At 41.5% G+C, this 12955-nt stretch overlaps 1 protein-coding gene across 2 annotated transcripts in view; it reads left to right on the plus strand.

Moving 5' to 3' along the window:
* kiaa1549la (KIAA1549-like a) overlaps nucleotides 1-12955 on the plus strand; it is a 119874-nt gene that overhangs the window by 36964 nt on the left and 69955 nt on the right. The window contains exons 2-5 of one of the 2 annotated variants that reach the window (XM_063875162.1): nucleotides 2218-2850; nucleotides 4452-5279; nucleotides 5720-5835; nucleotides 10511-10733. In XM_063875162.1, the coding sequence (XP_063731232.1) occupies nucleotides 2218-2850; nucleotides 4452-5279; nucleotides 5720-5835; nucleotides 10511-10733 (1800 nt within the window). Of the gene's footprint in view, nucleotides 1-2217; nucleotides 2851-3694; nucleotides 3764-4451; nucleotides 5280-5719; nucleotides 5836-10510; nucleotides 10734-12955 lie in introns of those variants that run through there. The other variant, XM_063875154.1, reaches the window with a different exon arrangement.

Below are 12955 nucleotides of genomic sequence, written 5' to 3' on the forward strand. Positions count from 1 at the left end.
CTAACGCAACACGTTTCCAGACGAGATAAATTGCTGCAAAAAATAAATATGACATGTCAATTCAATTTAACAAGCTGTTTCGGTTTCCATTTCTAACTTTGCCAATTCCTCCCTTCTCTAATCAAGCTTTGGATGGTGCCGCTAACAAACAACATAGACCCTGTAGAGGCTGACATAAATGTTGATGACATTTATGATGTGACACCCTATGACAGGAAACAGATTGCTTAGTGGTGGCTCTTAATAGCGGGGTAGCTAAGGAACCTAAGCCCAGAGCTGGTTCTGTTAAGCCTCTCTCGTTTAGCATCGCTGTCTTTTAATTAACCAATCCTCTGTAGAGACATGAGAGCGTGGGAAGTGTGGGACCCACGCACACACTTAACAAGGATGAAATGAGTGTGTGCTCACATAAATAAATAAATAAAAATACTCCGCCTGGCACCCGCTTTCCACTTCCAATAGCTAAAACAGAAGAGACTCGACGTCAGGCTCGAGTGATGCCAACCCTTTTAAATTCAGAACAAACGAGCAGATGCAATAAAGCTTGACACAGGGAGAAAGCCAGCGAGCCAGTTAGATGGTCAGCCGTGTTTTTATTTTTTTCCATCTTTCAATTCCACTACAGCAAGGTGCCTTTGAGACTGAATGTATTAGGCAGGATCATCGCCTCAGTCTGCCAAACCTTCAGGCTTTGTTGAAGCTACACAGAAGATGAAGACAGTTCACAGAATGATGATAAAGGCCGGAGTGAAACACTTTGACTGGATGCTATCTCTGCTGCTCCATTACAATACATCTGACTACTGGATGTCAAATGGAAAAAAATGACTTGATAAACTATCATTACTCACAACAAACTCTGCTCAGAAAAACATATTTCATCCTCATCAGCATTAGCTATAAGCTCAGAGGCTGAGTGGTTGTGTATGTTCTAGGAATAATAAATCCACAAGCTAGCATGGCTAACCTAACAGATCCGATTAGTATCTGTGAAATCACAGCTGATTAGGGTGTGTGTGTATGTGTGTGTGTGTGTGTGTGTGTGTGTGTGTGTGTGTGTGTGTCCTTATTTATACACTCTAGAATGCCTAAATTAATTCCCCATGCTTTATCCTCTAAAACATAACTGACCTACTTTAGACATCAGTACTGTTTTTCCACAATGTAAGACTTTTGTATTTAATCCCTTTGGATAAATGTGTGTGAGGCGGATGAGAGAAAGAGAAAGAATCTGCATATTTAAGCATATGATGATGTGTGTGTGTGAGCAGAGCAGCTTTAAATCTCCTTGCCCTTGAAAATTTGTGCCGGCATTATGAGGACTAATGATTTGATGGCTCCAGCTGTGTATGCACGCATGTGTGTTTGTGTGCATTTAAATAACTACGATTGGAGTTATTGTATATATATGCGATCACGATCAAAGAGTTTTAAGTAGCCCGTGCCAAATATCTTTCTCAGTTTGCATCATATTTAGTCAACCTCATCCTGTTTTTTATACTTCCCTCAAGCCATTTTAATCTTATCTTAGTCAAAGCAAACATTAACTGTTTGACAAGTTTTCATCATGGAAGCGGTTGACATTCATCTTGTTTAGTCCTCAGATTAAATTGAACAGTTCAGTCAATCTCGCCAACATTTCCTTTAACCAAGCCAGTTGCTGTCATTGTTAACTTTGACTTTAGTATATAATCCTTATTTAATGTGTCAATAGACAAATTGACTATGCCCACAGTTTTGGTAGCGGCTGTAGGCAGTTTTAAAAATATCTACGAAAGGCTCAACGCAGAAGCACTGTTACGCGAAAGGATAAACCCCTTCCAGTCCTTGTTTGCTTTTACCCTTTATTCCTCCTCCTCAAAAAATGACAATTTGTACCAGTTACCTGATTATTAATATCACTCGCGGGCTCACCTCCACTCTCTTTCAATGGCAAGAACAAAAGAACCGGTGAAAGCAGTCGGGTATAACCATTACCATCACCAAAGCTCTGGTACACAACTGCAATAATGACTAAAAAATACGACCCAATAAATAAAAAAAATACAGAGACCTTACATGTGGCTCCCAAAGTTTGAGTTAATGAAATGAACACCAGTAGGACAAATGACTCAAGGACCGCTCATAATGATTTTGCTGCCCGAATCAAACACTAACTCTGCTTTTCCTTTATCCACTCCTCCCTCCACCTCCCCATCCCTCATGTTTCTTATACAGCCCACGGAGATCACCATGGGAAAGTAAGACGGGCTATCCGGCCTCTGGACCCCGCAGTCCTCATCCCCTGGACTGGAGCCAGAGCTGGGGCTAAAGACAAAGCTTTGATGGATGAGGGCAAAGTGTTTGCTGAGGCCGGAGCAGCAGTTTGGACTGAAGCAGAAGCAGGAGTCCGTGTCGGGACAGATGGCAAAGTTTTCGCAGGGGCTAGAATTGTGACTGGAACCTTGACTGAAGTCGGGGCTGAATGGAGTCCCCCAGATGCTAAGGGGGGTGGTCTGCCAATGATGCCCAGAAACGCTGCAGCCGTGGTGGGGCCGCTGGGCCTGCAGACACGTGGAGAGGGCCAAAGAGAGCAGATAGCCCCTTCCATTCTGGCAGAGACACCAGCCCTGGGAAAACCTTTAGGACTGCTGTCTAAAGCTGCGTGGTCCAGAAGCTCCTCTTCATCTCCTTCCAAGGCCTCCTCCTCATCCTCCTCTTCCTCCTCTTCATCTACAACAAAAGTATCCTCTTTGCCATCCTCCTCCTCTGCAGCCAGCAAAACAGAGAGGGAGACAGCAAGATCAGACAACGTCTCTCTGGTGGTTGTCAACAGCAACTCCTCCAGCACTAACAGCAGCTCCAGTTCAGGTATTTTTAACATCGTAATTTGCTTACTCCTTATTACATGCAGCAATCTTTGTTAAGCAATAGCCAGCCTGTGAAGATCTGATTTCTTCACAAATGTTCATATGGCTTATTTCAAAGCTTTACTCTTAGTTTAAAGAGTTTGGAGGGCCTTGATTTATTTGTCAGACTTTCTAAACCCCAAAAAGCCATTGCAAAATCGTAAGTGATGGATTAAGCAGTCTTTAGCATTTTAGCATTCGCTGCTAATTAGCTTGCTACTTACATGAGTAACCTAATGTTGCTTCCAAAGCCAAGAAATATGTAAGAACAATAAAGGCATTAAGTTAGAATGTTGACCATCACCTGGTAGCATGTAGCTTTAGCCTCTGTCTTTTAGCATAACATAATAAAGCATGTATGTATCTTTTATTCTTTTTCATTTAAAGCTGATATCATCTTCTGGCAATAGTCCACATATGAGCCATCATATTGAAATAATAATTTTGCTATGGTTTAAGAAACTAAAACCAATTGTCATGGAAAAACTGTCTTTATAAATTTCAGCTCAGTCCGTAGACTCTCGGCCTGGCAAACGGGTTCTCTGTTAGCTGCCAATTGCTTTTCAGAGTAGTATTGTATATGTAATATATTCATATTGTACTGATGGAAAGCTTGAGAGTGTCACAACAAAATAACATGGAGTGGGCGGAGCCTAACGAGCAATCAGTTGTGTTATAATAATTATTTTTAAATCATTATCATCACTAATTATCAATGTCATCACAATGCAATTTCCAGCATTTCTATCATCATAAACATCATCCCATCGCCATCATGTTGTCATCACCCTTTTCATGTTGTCACCATCATCATCCTCACCATCTTGTCCCATCCTCCATGTCTTCCCACTTCCTGTTTCGCCATCATCCGCAAGGTAATTCTTCAACATGACATTTTAACTTCAAAACGCACAAATGAACGAAAGCTCTGACTCCATTTTCCAGTATTTCCTATCACATGGATCCATATCACAGTAACAATGCATCGATCCTCATGTGCTGATGTGGGGGGAGGATAATAGGAAATATGAATCTATTTCTAAAGGATTGATTGCCTCTCTCTTGTTGTTCGCCCCAGTCGTGGTTACACCTCTCATCGACATTTCACTGTGTTGTCAAGCGATGATTAAGATGAATTAAAAGAACCCTCTTTATACCCTCTTTACAGTTAGACCCCTCTCTAACTGCAATCCTGACTCTCTGATTCAGTTATCTATGTTATAGGATTTGGATAGCAAAAGAATGGTGTAGGAATGAGTCTTAAATCCACGAAATTAGTTAGCATTTTACCACTGTGGTCAACACAAGCCTAAGAGATTTCATTCCACAAGTAAATATATCAGTAAATACCTAACTCATGAAAGCTATTTGTCATAAAAAAGGCTGTTGCCAACACGTGTCTAAATATGAGTAAATTACACCATCCATTAGCAGCCTTTAGCTTAGCAGTGGTGACGTGCAGTCATGCTGATGAAATGATTTTTTTATAAAGCCTACCGTTAGCGTTTTTCTTCAGCCTTTTTTTAGGGACAAAAAAATGAACCCTCATTTTCTTTCCTGCAGAGGAGCCCGTGAGCAGCCGTCCAGCCTGGGATCTCCCTACCGTCCCAGAGTCGCTGCTGTCCACTGTGGGCGACCACGATGTCACACTTCCTGCCAACATCACCAGCCCCTTCTCCACCCATCAGTGGAACACCACCACTCCGGCGCACACCAGAAACACCTCACGGCTGATGACCACAGCAACCAGCATCATAACCACGCCTCTACCACCAACCACCACCACCACCTCAATTCGACCGTCATCCACCACAGCACAAACACCAATAGCATCGACTGACACCATCAGCCAGGACACTGTGACTAACGAGAGACTCCAGCTGACCACAGTAACCACGACTACGCCCTCGATGACCACCCTTACTGTGACCACTGCTGAGGTGATGACGACAATGGCGCCAACCACTGGGAGCGCAGCAACAGAATCACCAAATACAACTGCCGCTTCAACCACACAGCAAACCACAAGCCTCAAACCCACCACTCTGGCTACAACCAAGCCTCCAACCACCACGACAACCACACCTGCCCCGCCCACCACCACCACTTCTACTACAACGGTCGCCCCAACTACTACAACCACCACCACTACTACAACCACTACCCCTCCTCCTACCACGACCACAACGACTACTCCTGCACCTACTACTACTGTCGCCACTACCACTTCTACTACTACCACTACAACCACAGAGGTTCCCACCACCACTGTGTTCATCCCAATCGAGACCACGCCCCCTCCACTCGCGACCACTGAACCCCTGTCCAGCACCAGCCCAGAGGAAAGTCCTCTACCATGCAACGTGACAGAGAAATACTGGGTCAAAACAGGTACGTGTCTACGATAAACAGGAAGTACAACACTATACTTGTGGGGCAATAAATATCTGTAAAAAAAAAAAGTAACCTCCGATAGGGCATGCTGTTGGAAAATGTTATTTAAACCAATGATAAAGAATGGGATTTCAGAAGCGAAGGCACAATGCAGCTATTATGTAATTACATGCAAATTCATTAAAAGCAAAGCAAGGGGCAGATGTTCCCTGGTCATAAACACTTTTATTAATAAGAGGCTGGAGAATATTCATTTTATTATGGAGAGATATGGGTTGATCCTACAGTACTAAGGACTTTAATAAGGTTGGGAATGAATGCAAAATGGCCAAGGAGACATTTAACCAATATACAAGCTCCTGTTTCCTTACGGTCAAAGACACAGAAAATGAATACGTATGAAGCTTACATTTCTTTTGTCATTTTTTCCTCCACAGTTCTGTCCATTGAGCTGCGTAGGAACCGCCTGGATCTGATCCTGAAACAGAACCTCTCTAAAGGACTGAGCCATGCCCTGCAGAGAGCGCTGAATGATTCCACAGCCTACGCACAGGTAAGTGTCTTACAGGCTCAGCTGTAGTAACTACAAAACTATTTGATGTAGCTAAAGTCTTTTGTAGCCAAATTCACAGTCTCTTCCTAAGCCGAACCCAGCCCTTGTGTTGCCTAAAAAATAGTGTTGTTGCATTGAGTGGACTATAAAGCCAAAACGGCCTGTCTCTGGAGACCAAGTGCCCGGACTTTCCCTAGATCTTCTGGCAATATTCTGCATCCACAGTGCCTATAGAGCATGTACTCGGACATTTTCCTTAAGCCCCACCTCTAATTTGCTCCATCACGGTTGGTCTTGGCGAATTTCAAGACTTGTAGGACCTAGAATGATTCGAATCAGGACTATTCAAATGTTCAGTCTGTGTAGTTGGTTCCCCTTAAGAAAAGTATCAGCTGATTTACAGATGTGTCTTTTTCACATGTTTGTAAGACAATGGGAAAAAAATAGTTTCGGCCAAATGGCATCACATGACGGTTGAAGAACCACGTTTTGGCCTCAACGAAAGTAGCTTCCAACCGCAGTCTAACTTCCTTGTTGGAAACTGCAAGTGTCCTGTTCTCACAAAGCTAAATGTGGAAAAGACACCATGTAGGATAAGAGCACCATCCCTTACACATTTGAAACAGAAGCTAGAGATGTACCTAGCTAGCATTTAAACCTAACAAAGCCACGTTTCTTGATGAGGTTGAGAGTGAAAATCTGTTTGGCTACTAAGCACATGTAAATGGCTAGTAAACAGGGTCTAACAATTTGTGTATAGAAAGTATGGTGTTGACTGATAAAGATTACTCACTACCAACTCCAACAGGTTTTTATGCTCTTGGTGTAAATGAAATGATCACTGGTGTCCTCCTGTTTGTCTAAACTCAGTAGAGTGCTTTCCTATCTGATGATGATGATGATGATGATGATGATGATGATGATGATGATGATGATGATGATGATGATGATGATGATGAGGATAATAAGTAAATCTTTAAATTGAAAGTTACCACGTTGCTGGCTCCTTCAGCGGGTCATCACAATCCTCTATAGTATTCATCATTCTCTCATCCTGCTCATTCTCCACACAAGGACTTATCTGAATGGTGCTAGAGAAGAAATGAGAGGGGAATAATGCAGAGCTTGAGTTTGAATATAAATAACCTGTTGAATAGTCAGGTGGTGTTTACTCAGAGAGGTTATTACATACACACTCACACTCTACTGCTCACACACAAACACGATAATGGAAAAATAAATCCAGAATAAATTATTCTCTCCCTTTTTTCCTGCATCAAAACACTGCAGTAGAGTAATGTTTATCTGTTGCAGGATGTTTTACCTTTGATTAGCCAACCTCTATTACATTCCCTCTTTGAGCTTCATTACTACAAGCTTTTACAAGGCATTAATGATTAATAGACCTCTATTAAAACAAAACTAAACCTTATTTTTTATTAAAAAAGGCAAAACAATTATAGTTCTAATTAGAAGAACATATTTTAAGGTAAGTATATGTCAAAGTTTAGTCAGGATTCTGTTATGAAACCATTTAAAATATGTTATGACATCATATGCTATAAAAAAGAAAAACTCATACTTAAATGAAATCAGTGATCGTATATTTTTCTTTCGAAGAATGTAGTATTAATCCAACCAAGTCAGTTTGTGGCAGTGAATAGGGTAACGCTATAATGCTCGCAATATATCACAAAAAAAACAACTTTGACCAAAATAACCCCCCCTCAATAACAGTTTTTCATGCATGTCTTTTCCACCACACAAGTATTTGTTTCGTTTCCGACGAAAAATACAAGTAAATACCAGTATTTTAAACGTGTGATGAATTTAGATTAATTATTAAAGGGGCCCTATTATCCCTGTGTTCCCCACATCCCCCCGCCCCCCTGAAAGGCCTCAATTTTACTCCTTTGTTTACTACTGTAACATAATGACATCATAATCATAATGACATCACTATGTAACACTCGCACTTCTATTGGCTAGCGTTGAAACACACTGAACATGATAGGCAAGAGGCGGGACATCCCTAAGTGGTCGACCAATCACAACAGAGCCGTATGACTAAAATAAAGAGCTTTTTGAACTTTAAACCATGGAGGCACTAAATACTGATATGAACCTGAAAACTAGCATAAAAGGGCCCCTTTAAACCTTTGATTAGTGACGAAAAAACGTATAGAAACTGTTCGAATTTGACTCGGGGAGAACCGGAAGTCGAATCGTCTGCGTCTCATCTCAAATGATCTCTCACACTCTTCCTCAATATTTACATAACTCCTATTGCTCCCATCCTCCATGTTCTCCCCTCTCAGTGAGCTCCCTGGGTTTAATCCGATTGATTTCCTGCCAACCTGTCTGTCTCTCCTGCCTGTTGGTCTTCCTGTCGAGCCTGCCCGCCTCCCTGTCTGTCCCCCTGTCTCTCTTCATCCCGCTGTCTGTCTGTCTTCATCTGCCCGCTCCTGCTATTTTTATCCAGTTGTTTGTGAGCCTGCACCGGGAGTGACTCAGTGTCTCTAAGCTCCAGTCCACTTTCATCTACCCCCTGCCACACACACGCACGCACGCACGCACGCACGTACACACACACACACACACACACACACACACACACACACACACACACACACACACACACACACACACACACACACACACACTCACACTCACACTCACACTCACACTCACACTCTTAGTTCTCTTCTGCTCCATCAGATAATGTAAACTATTATTTGGCAGTCTGGATCAGTGCATTGATAGACAGCAGTGACAACAGAGAGGTATTAAACGGACTGTCCAGAGCTTTAGGAAGTAGGTAGTGTTTCGAGGAATTGGTTGTGGGCTACTTTTGTCTCCAGCAGGCAGAGAGACTGTCAAAGAGCATGTCATTTATCAAGCAGCTGTATTTAATGTGTCGCACTTCTGAACAATTGGTTGCCTTGTGTGATAAGTAGTGCTGTCAATTGAAAAATGTAATTGTCCTAATCACAATAATAATCTGTGATTAATCATGATTTCAAACTACCAATATATACTGTGCTTGCATTTTGGGGGATAAAACAAATACATGTTAGGTTTTTTAATAAAGAAACGCATGAGAAACTGATAAGAGAAACCAGAGGGTTTTTTACTTTATTATAACATGGTTTCTGAATTATTCGCATGAAGACACTCAGCAAAAGCATCAACAGAGCCGCTTTCACGTAAAGTCGCTGTGATCACCCCCTGTGTGATGTGCTCTACACAGGACATATTATCTCTGCTGCTATCATACTGCAGCTCTATCTGTTCCTACGGTGGGGACCCTGTCCCCTCTCTCACACTGTATACATCTTTTTCGATTAATTTGTGTGTAGATTCTTTTTAAGGTTATATATTTTTTATATATATATCCTCTAAATATTTTTCCAGATCCAATCACCAAGAGAGTTACCACATTAAATGTTTCAAACAGAACACAAGAAGCGGAATTAAGATTTACCAAAGGGGCTAATAATATATCCATTTTTAACTTTTTATAAACTACTGGAAATATACAGGAAGTAAGTACTGAAGTAAAGCATATTTTGGAATACATGCATTTTACAATATTCATGTAGACTTATTTTAGTTTTATCACAGATTACACACATCCCTGAAAGGAACTTTAGGTTTTTAATTTACCGAAACATATACAATGACATGTATTAAAGTGGCTGTGTTATAAGACACTCATTGGCAGTTTAACAACCAGTAGTGGATGCTACATAGCTGTAGGATGAGTTGCAGTTGTTAGGGAAGACATTAATAAACACTGGGATGAGTTTTTACTAAAAACAGATAAGCCTGGGGAGAAAGGAGAAGAGAGGAGAGGAGAGGAGAGAAGAAGATAGGAGAAGGAAGGGCGTTAGAGGAAAGACGAAGGGAAGAAGTGAGGAGAAGAAAGAGGAGATGGGAGAAGAGCAGAAAGGAAAGCAGGAGAAGAGGGAAGTAGAGGAGAGGTAAGAACAAGGAAAGGAGAAGAAAAGCGCAGGGGAGAGGAAATGAGAGAAGATTAGAGGAAAGGAGAGGAAGGAGGAGAAGATAGGATTGGAGAACCAAGGAGGAAGCGAGGAGAAGAAAGCCTATAGGAGAGGAGAGAGGAAGAAGATGAAAGGAGGAAAGAAGGGAGAGATGGTAGGGAAGGAGAGAGTAAAGGAAAATAGAGGAGAAGGAAAGAGCCATAGTAACAACAGCCCCTTCTGCCAAGAGTGGAGGGTAGAGGAAGGTGGGCGGTGTATGGCTCCAGAAATACGAGTCTTGACTCACCACCGATTGTTGTCTCTGTGTGTTTTTCCAGGACACAGTTGGTCACATTTATCTCTGTCGAAGGCTGGAGCTCAAATATGCCCTGGAGACAGCTTTGCTTTTAATTTGAAAAAACAAACAGGGATTGTAAATATCCTCAGTATGATGCATTTGTATTCTCAACACATAGCTAGTGCAGCATGTATTTGAAAAGATACACCTGTTGTACCTTGTTCTGATTTCTTCTCTGATACTGTTTTGTGGTGTGTTTGCTTTGATATATAAGAACACAAATCCTCTACACAAACACTGTGTTTTTATGATACATGTAAACAGCCTGTTTTCAAATAACAGGTGCAAGCAAAGCAAAACAAAAGACTTGAATTTGACTTTCTCTCTTTCACAGGTGGAACACGACGACTGCAGCCCCCACAACGTGACGTTAGGTTACTACGTGACCAGTGGCAAAACCGTGTTCATCTCCTCCCTGGTGGTGGAGGCCATGCACATTTACGGTTTCGACAAGCTGCTATCGGACATCAGGCAGCACACCCCATTGGTTAAGGCCGTTTTGGTTCCTGTGGCAACCTGGATGCCCGCTCCGAGCATCCACCTGCAGCTGAAAACAGGTGATGAATCCTGAGTAAAAACGTACGGTGGCCGACAGCTGCAAACGCGCTACCACCCAAAACTCTTACATCAGGGGACACTAAAAAGTGATGCACACAGCTGGGACCGGAGTGCTTCTGATATGATTGCAGATCAGCTGTAAGCTAGCTAGCTGACATCATTTCAAATACACTGACAATACACTTATAATTATATACATATATTATACAATTATAAAACAGACACATTTTTCCAGTGACAGTTGGCCAACTTTATAATCCCCAAATGTCAACAAGCACTCCGTTCCCAGCTGCATCACTCTTCGGTGTCCCAGTTTCGATGTGTTTTGTGCTTCTTGCAGCGTTTTGCGTTTGCAGCATTTCGATTATGCAGCGGTTTTCGTAAACGCCAACCAAGTTGGTGAATGTTTTTTAAGTGCTGATCATGTATTGTCAAGTTTGTGAAGATGTTTCATTTGAATGGCATTTGGCACACTTAAGTTTTTATAATTGTATAATTGTTTGGAGTTTTGGCCCATGTAGTGCGTTTGCTCCTGTCAGCCACCGTAAGATGAGTTAAGATAGAACAACGTTTACATAACAGTATCCAGCAAAATTGGTAAGTGTGGAGGCATACAGAGAGGAGGAGGGAGAGCAGTGAGCAGAAGGAGAGCGGGGAATTAGAAAATGCAATGAGAGTTCAGGGAGGGAGACACAGGGGAAGAGAAGAGCGGAGACGAAATTAGAAAATTCTGATTACATGTCTGTTCTCCTTTACTCTTCTCTGATACCCTAAATCCCATACAAACTCCCATGATTGCAGAGCAAAGGCAAATTGTCCATTCATTTAGTCAGCCTAAAGCTTAAGCCTCTTAAAAAACACATTTCAGCGCGTGAACACACACACAACTAAACCGAGTCTTGTGGAAACAAGGGTAGGAGAATCAGGGCAATTAACAAATTGATGTTAAAAAGATACAAATGCAGGTTGTGAGCACTTAACTCATCTCAACTAAGATTTATTTTTCTATTTAACAATTCATAATGAGCCAGTTTTCAAGTTTGCATGAGCTCACTAGAGTTAGGTAGATTTTCCACTGGTGTTACTGATTGAGTTAAAGTCCCCATGTGTGTTTAGAAAATATATATATTCAATTTCTTACATTTCAAGCTGCACTTATAACCCACAGAGAATACTCAAGCAGCTCCACAGTTTGTGTTATTGTTTTTCAGCTATTTGTTTTGATTTATTGGCTGCAACCTTGAAGGGGCTCTGTTATGTTCATTATCAGGTTCATATTTGTATTTTGTGTCTCCATGCTTTAACGTTCAAAAAGCTCTTTTTTTTCTCTCAAACTGCCTGTTCTGCAGCACCTCTTTTCGCCCTCTGTCTAAAACACAGAGCCCAGTCTGCTCTGATTGGTTAGCTGGCGGCATTGTTGGGATTGGTCAACCGCTTAGAGATGTGTCAGAAATAAAGGCGACCCATAACTAAGTGTTACCGAAGTCCATTTGAAACTTTTTTCAGCCTTTGCAGAACATTTACATGCACAAAAACCTATATAACACAATACAGGAAAGGAAAAATCACCAAAAGCATTAAAGGGCCTCTTCAATGTTTACTTCCACTCTCATTAACCGTGTTTTAAGCAGCAGCAGCTACAGTATCTGTTTTGGGGGAAAATGGTTAGCAGTTAGCCAGTGAACATAGAGAGCTGATTTTAGCAGCCAATAAGAGTTGGTGGACCCCAAAACAGAGCAAAAAGGTATATTTATACCTAAGGACTCCAAATCAATGCGTCTGCTGGATGTGTGACTAGCCAACTATTTATAACGTGATTTTACAAAGTATTGCTTTAAATGATTCTTATAATAGACGTTTTAGTAGAGAGTCGTTGTGACAATTGGAGCAATTTATGCATTGCTTTTAGCATTATATTTTAGATCCATGTGTGCAGCAGGGACTTTTAATATTACTACCATCGGGTGTTGCCATATTCAGACATTTATGAATCCTCTACACAGTGGCTTTAATCACAAATTGCCAACCATCAATGACTGTGCTATGTCCATTTGCTGTAATCCCAACTGCGCTATGGTACATTTCCAAATGACACATTTCCTCGCCTGTAGAGTGATGTACACTGCAGTAAAACCTATTCCCATGTTAATGTGCAGCTGTGTATAAAGTAGACACTTTAGGCGAGAATAAAAATAAAATCCCTATAAAATAAATAAAAATC

Source organism: Eleginops maclovinus, chromosome 2, assembly GCF_036324505.1.
Source record: "Eleginops maclovinus isolate JMC-PN-2008 ecotype Puerto Natales chromosome 2, JC_Emac_rtc_rv5, whole genome shotgun sequence".
NCBI classification, from domain to species: Eukaryota; Metazoa; Chordata; class Actinopteri; order Perciformes; family Eleginopidae; genus Eleginops; species Eleginops maclovinus.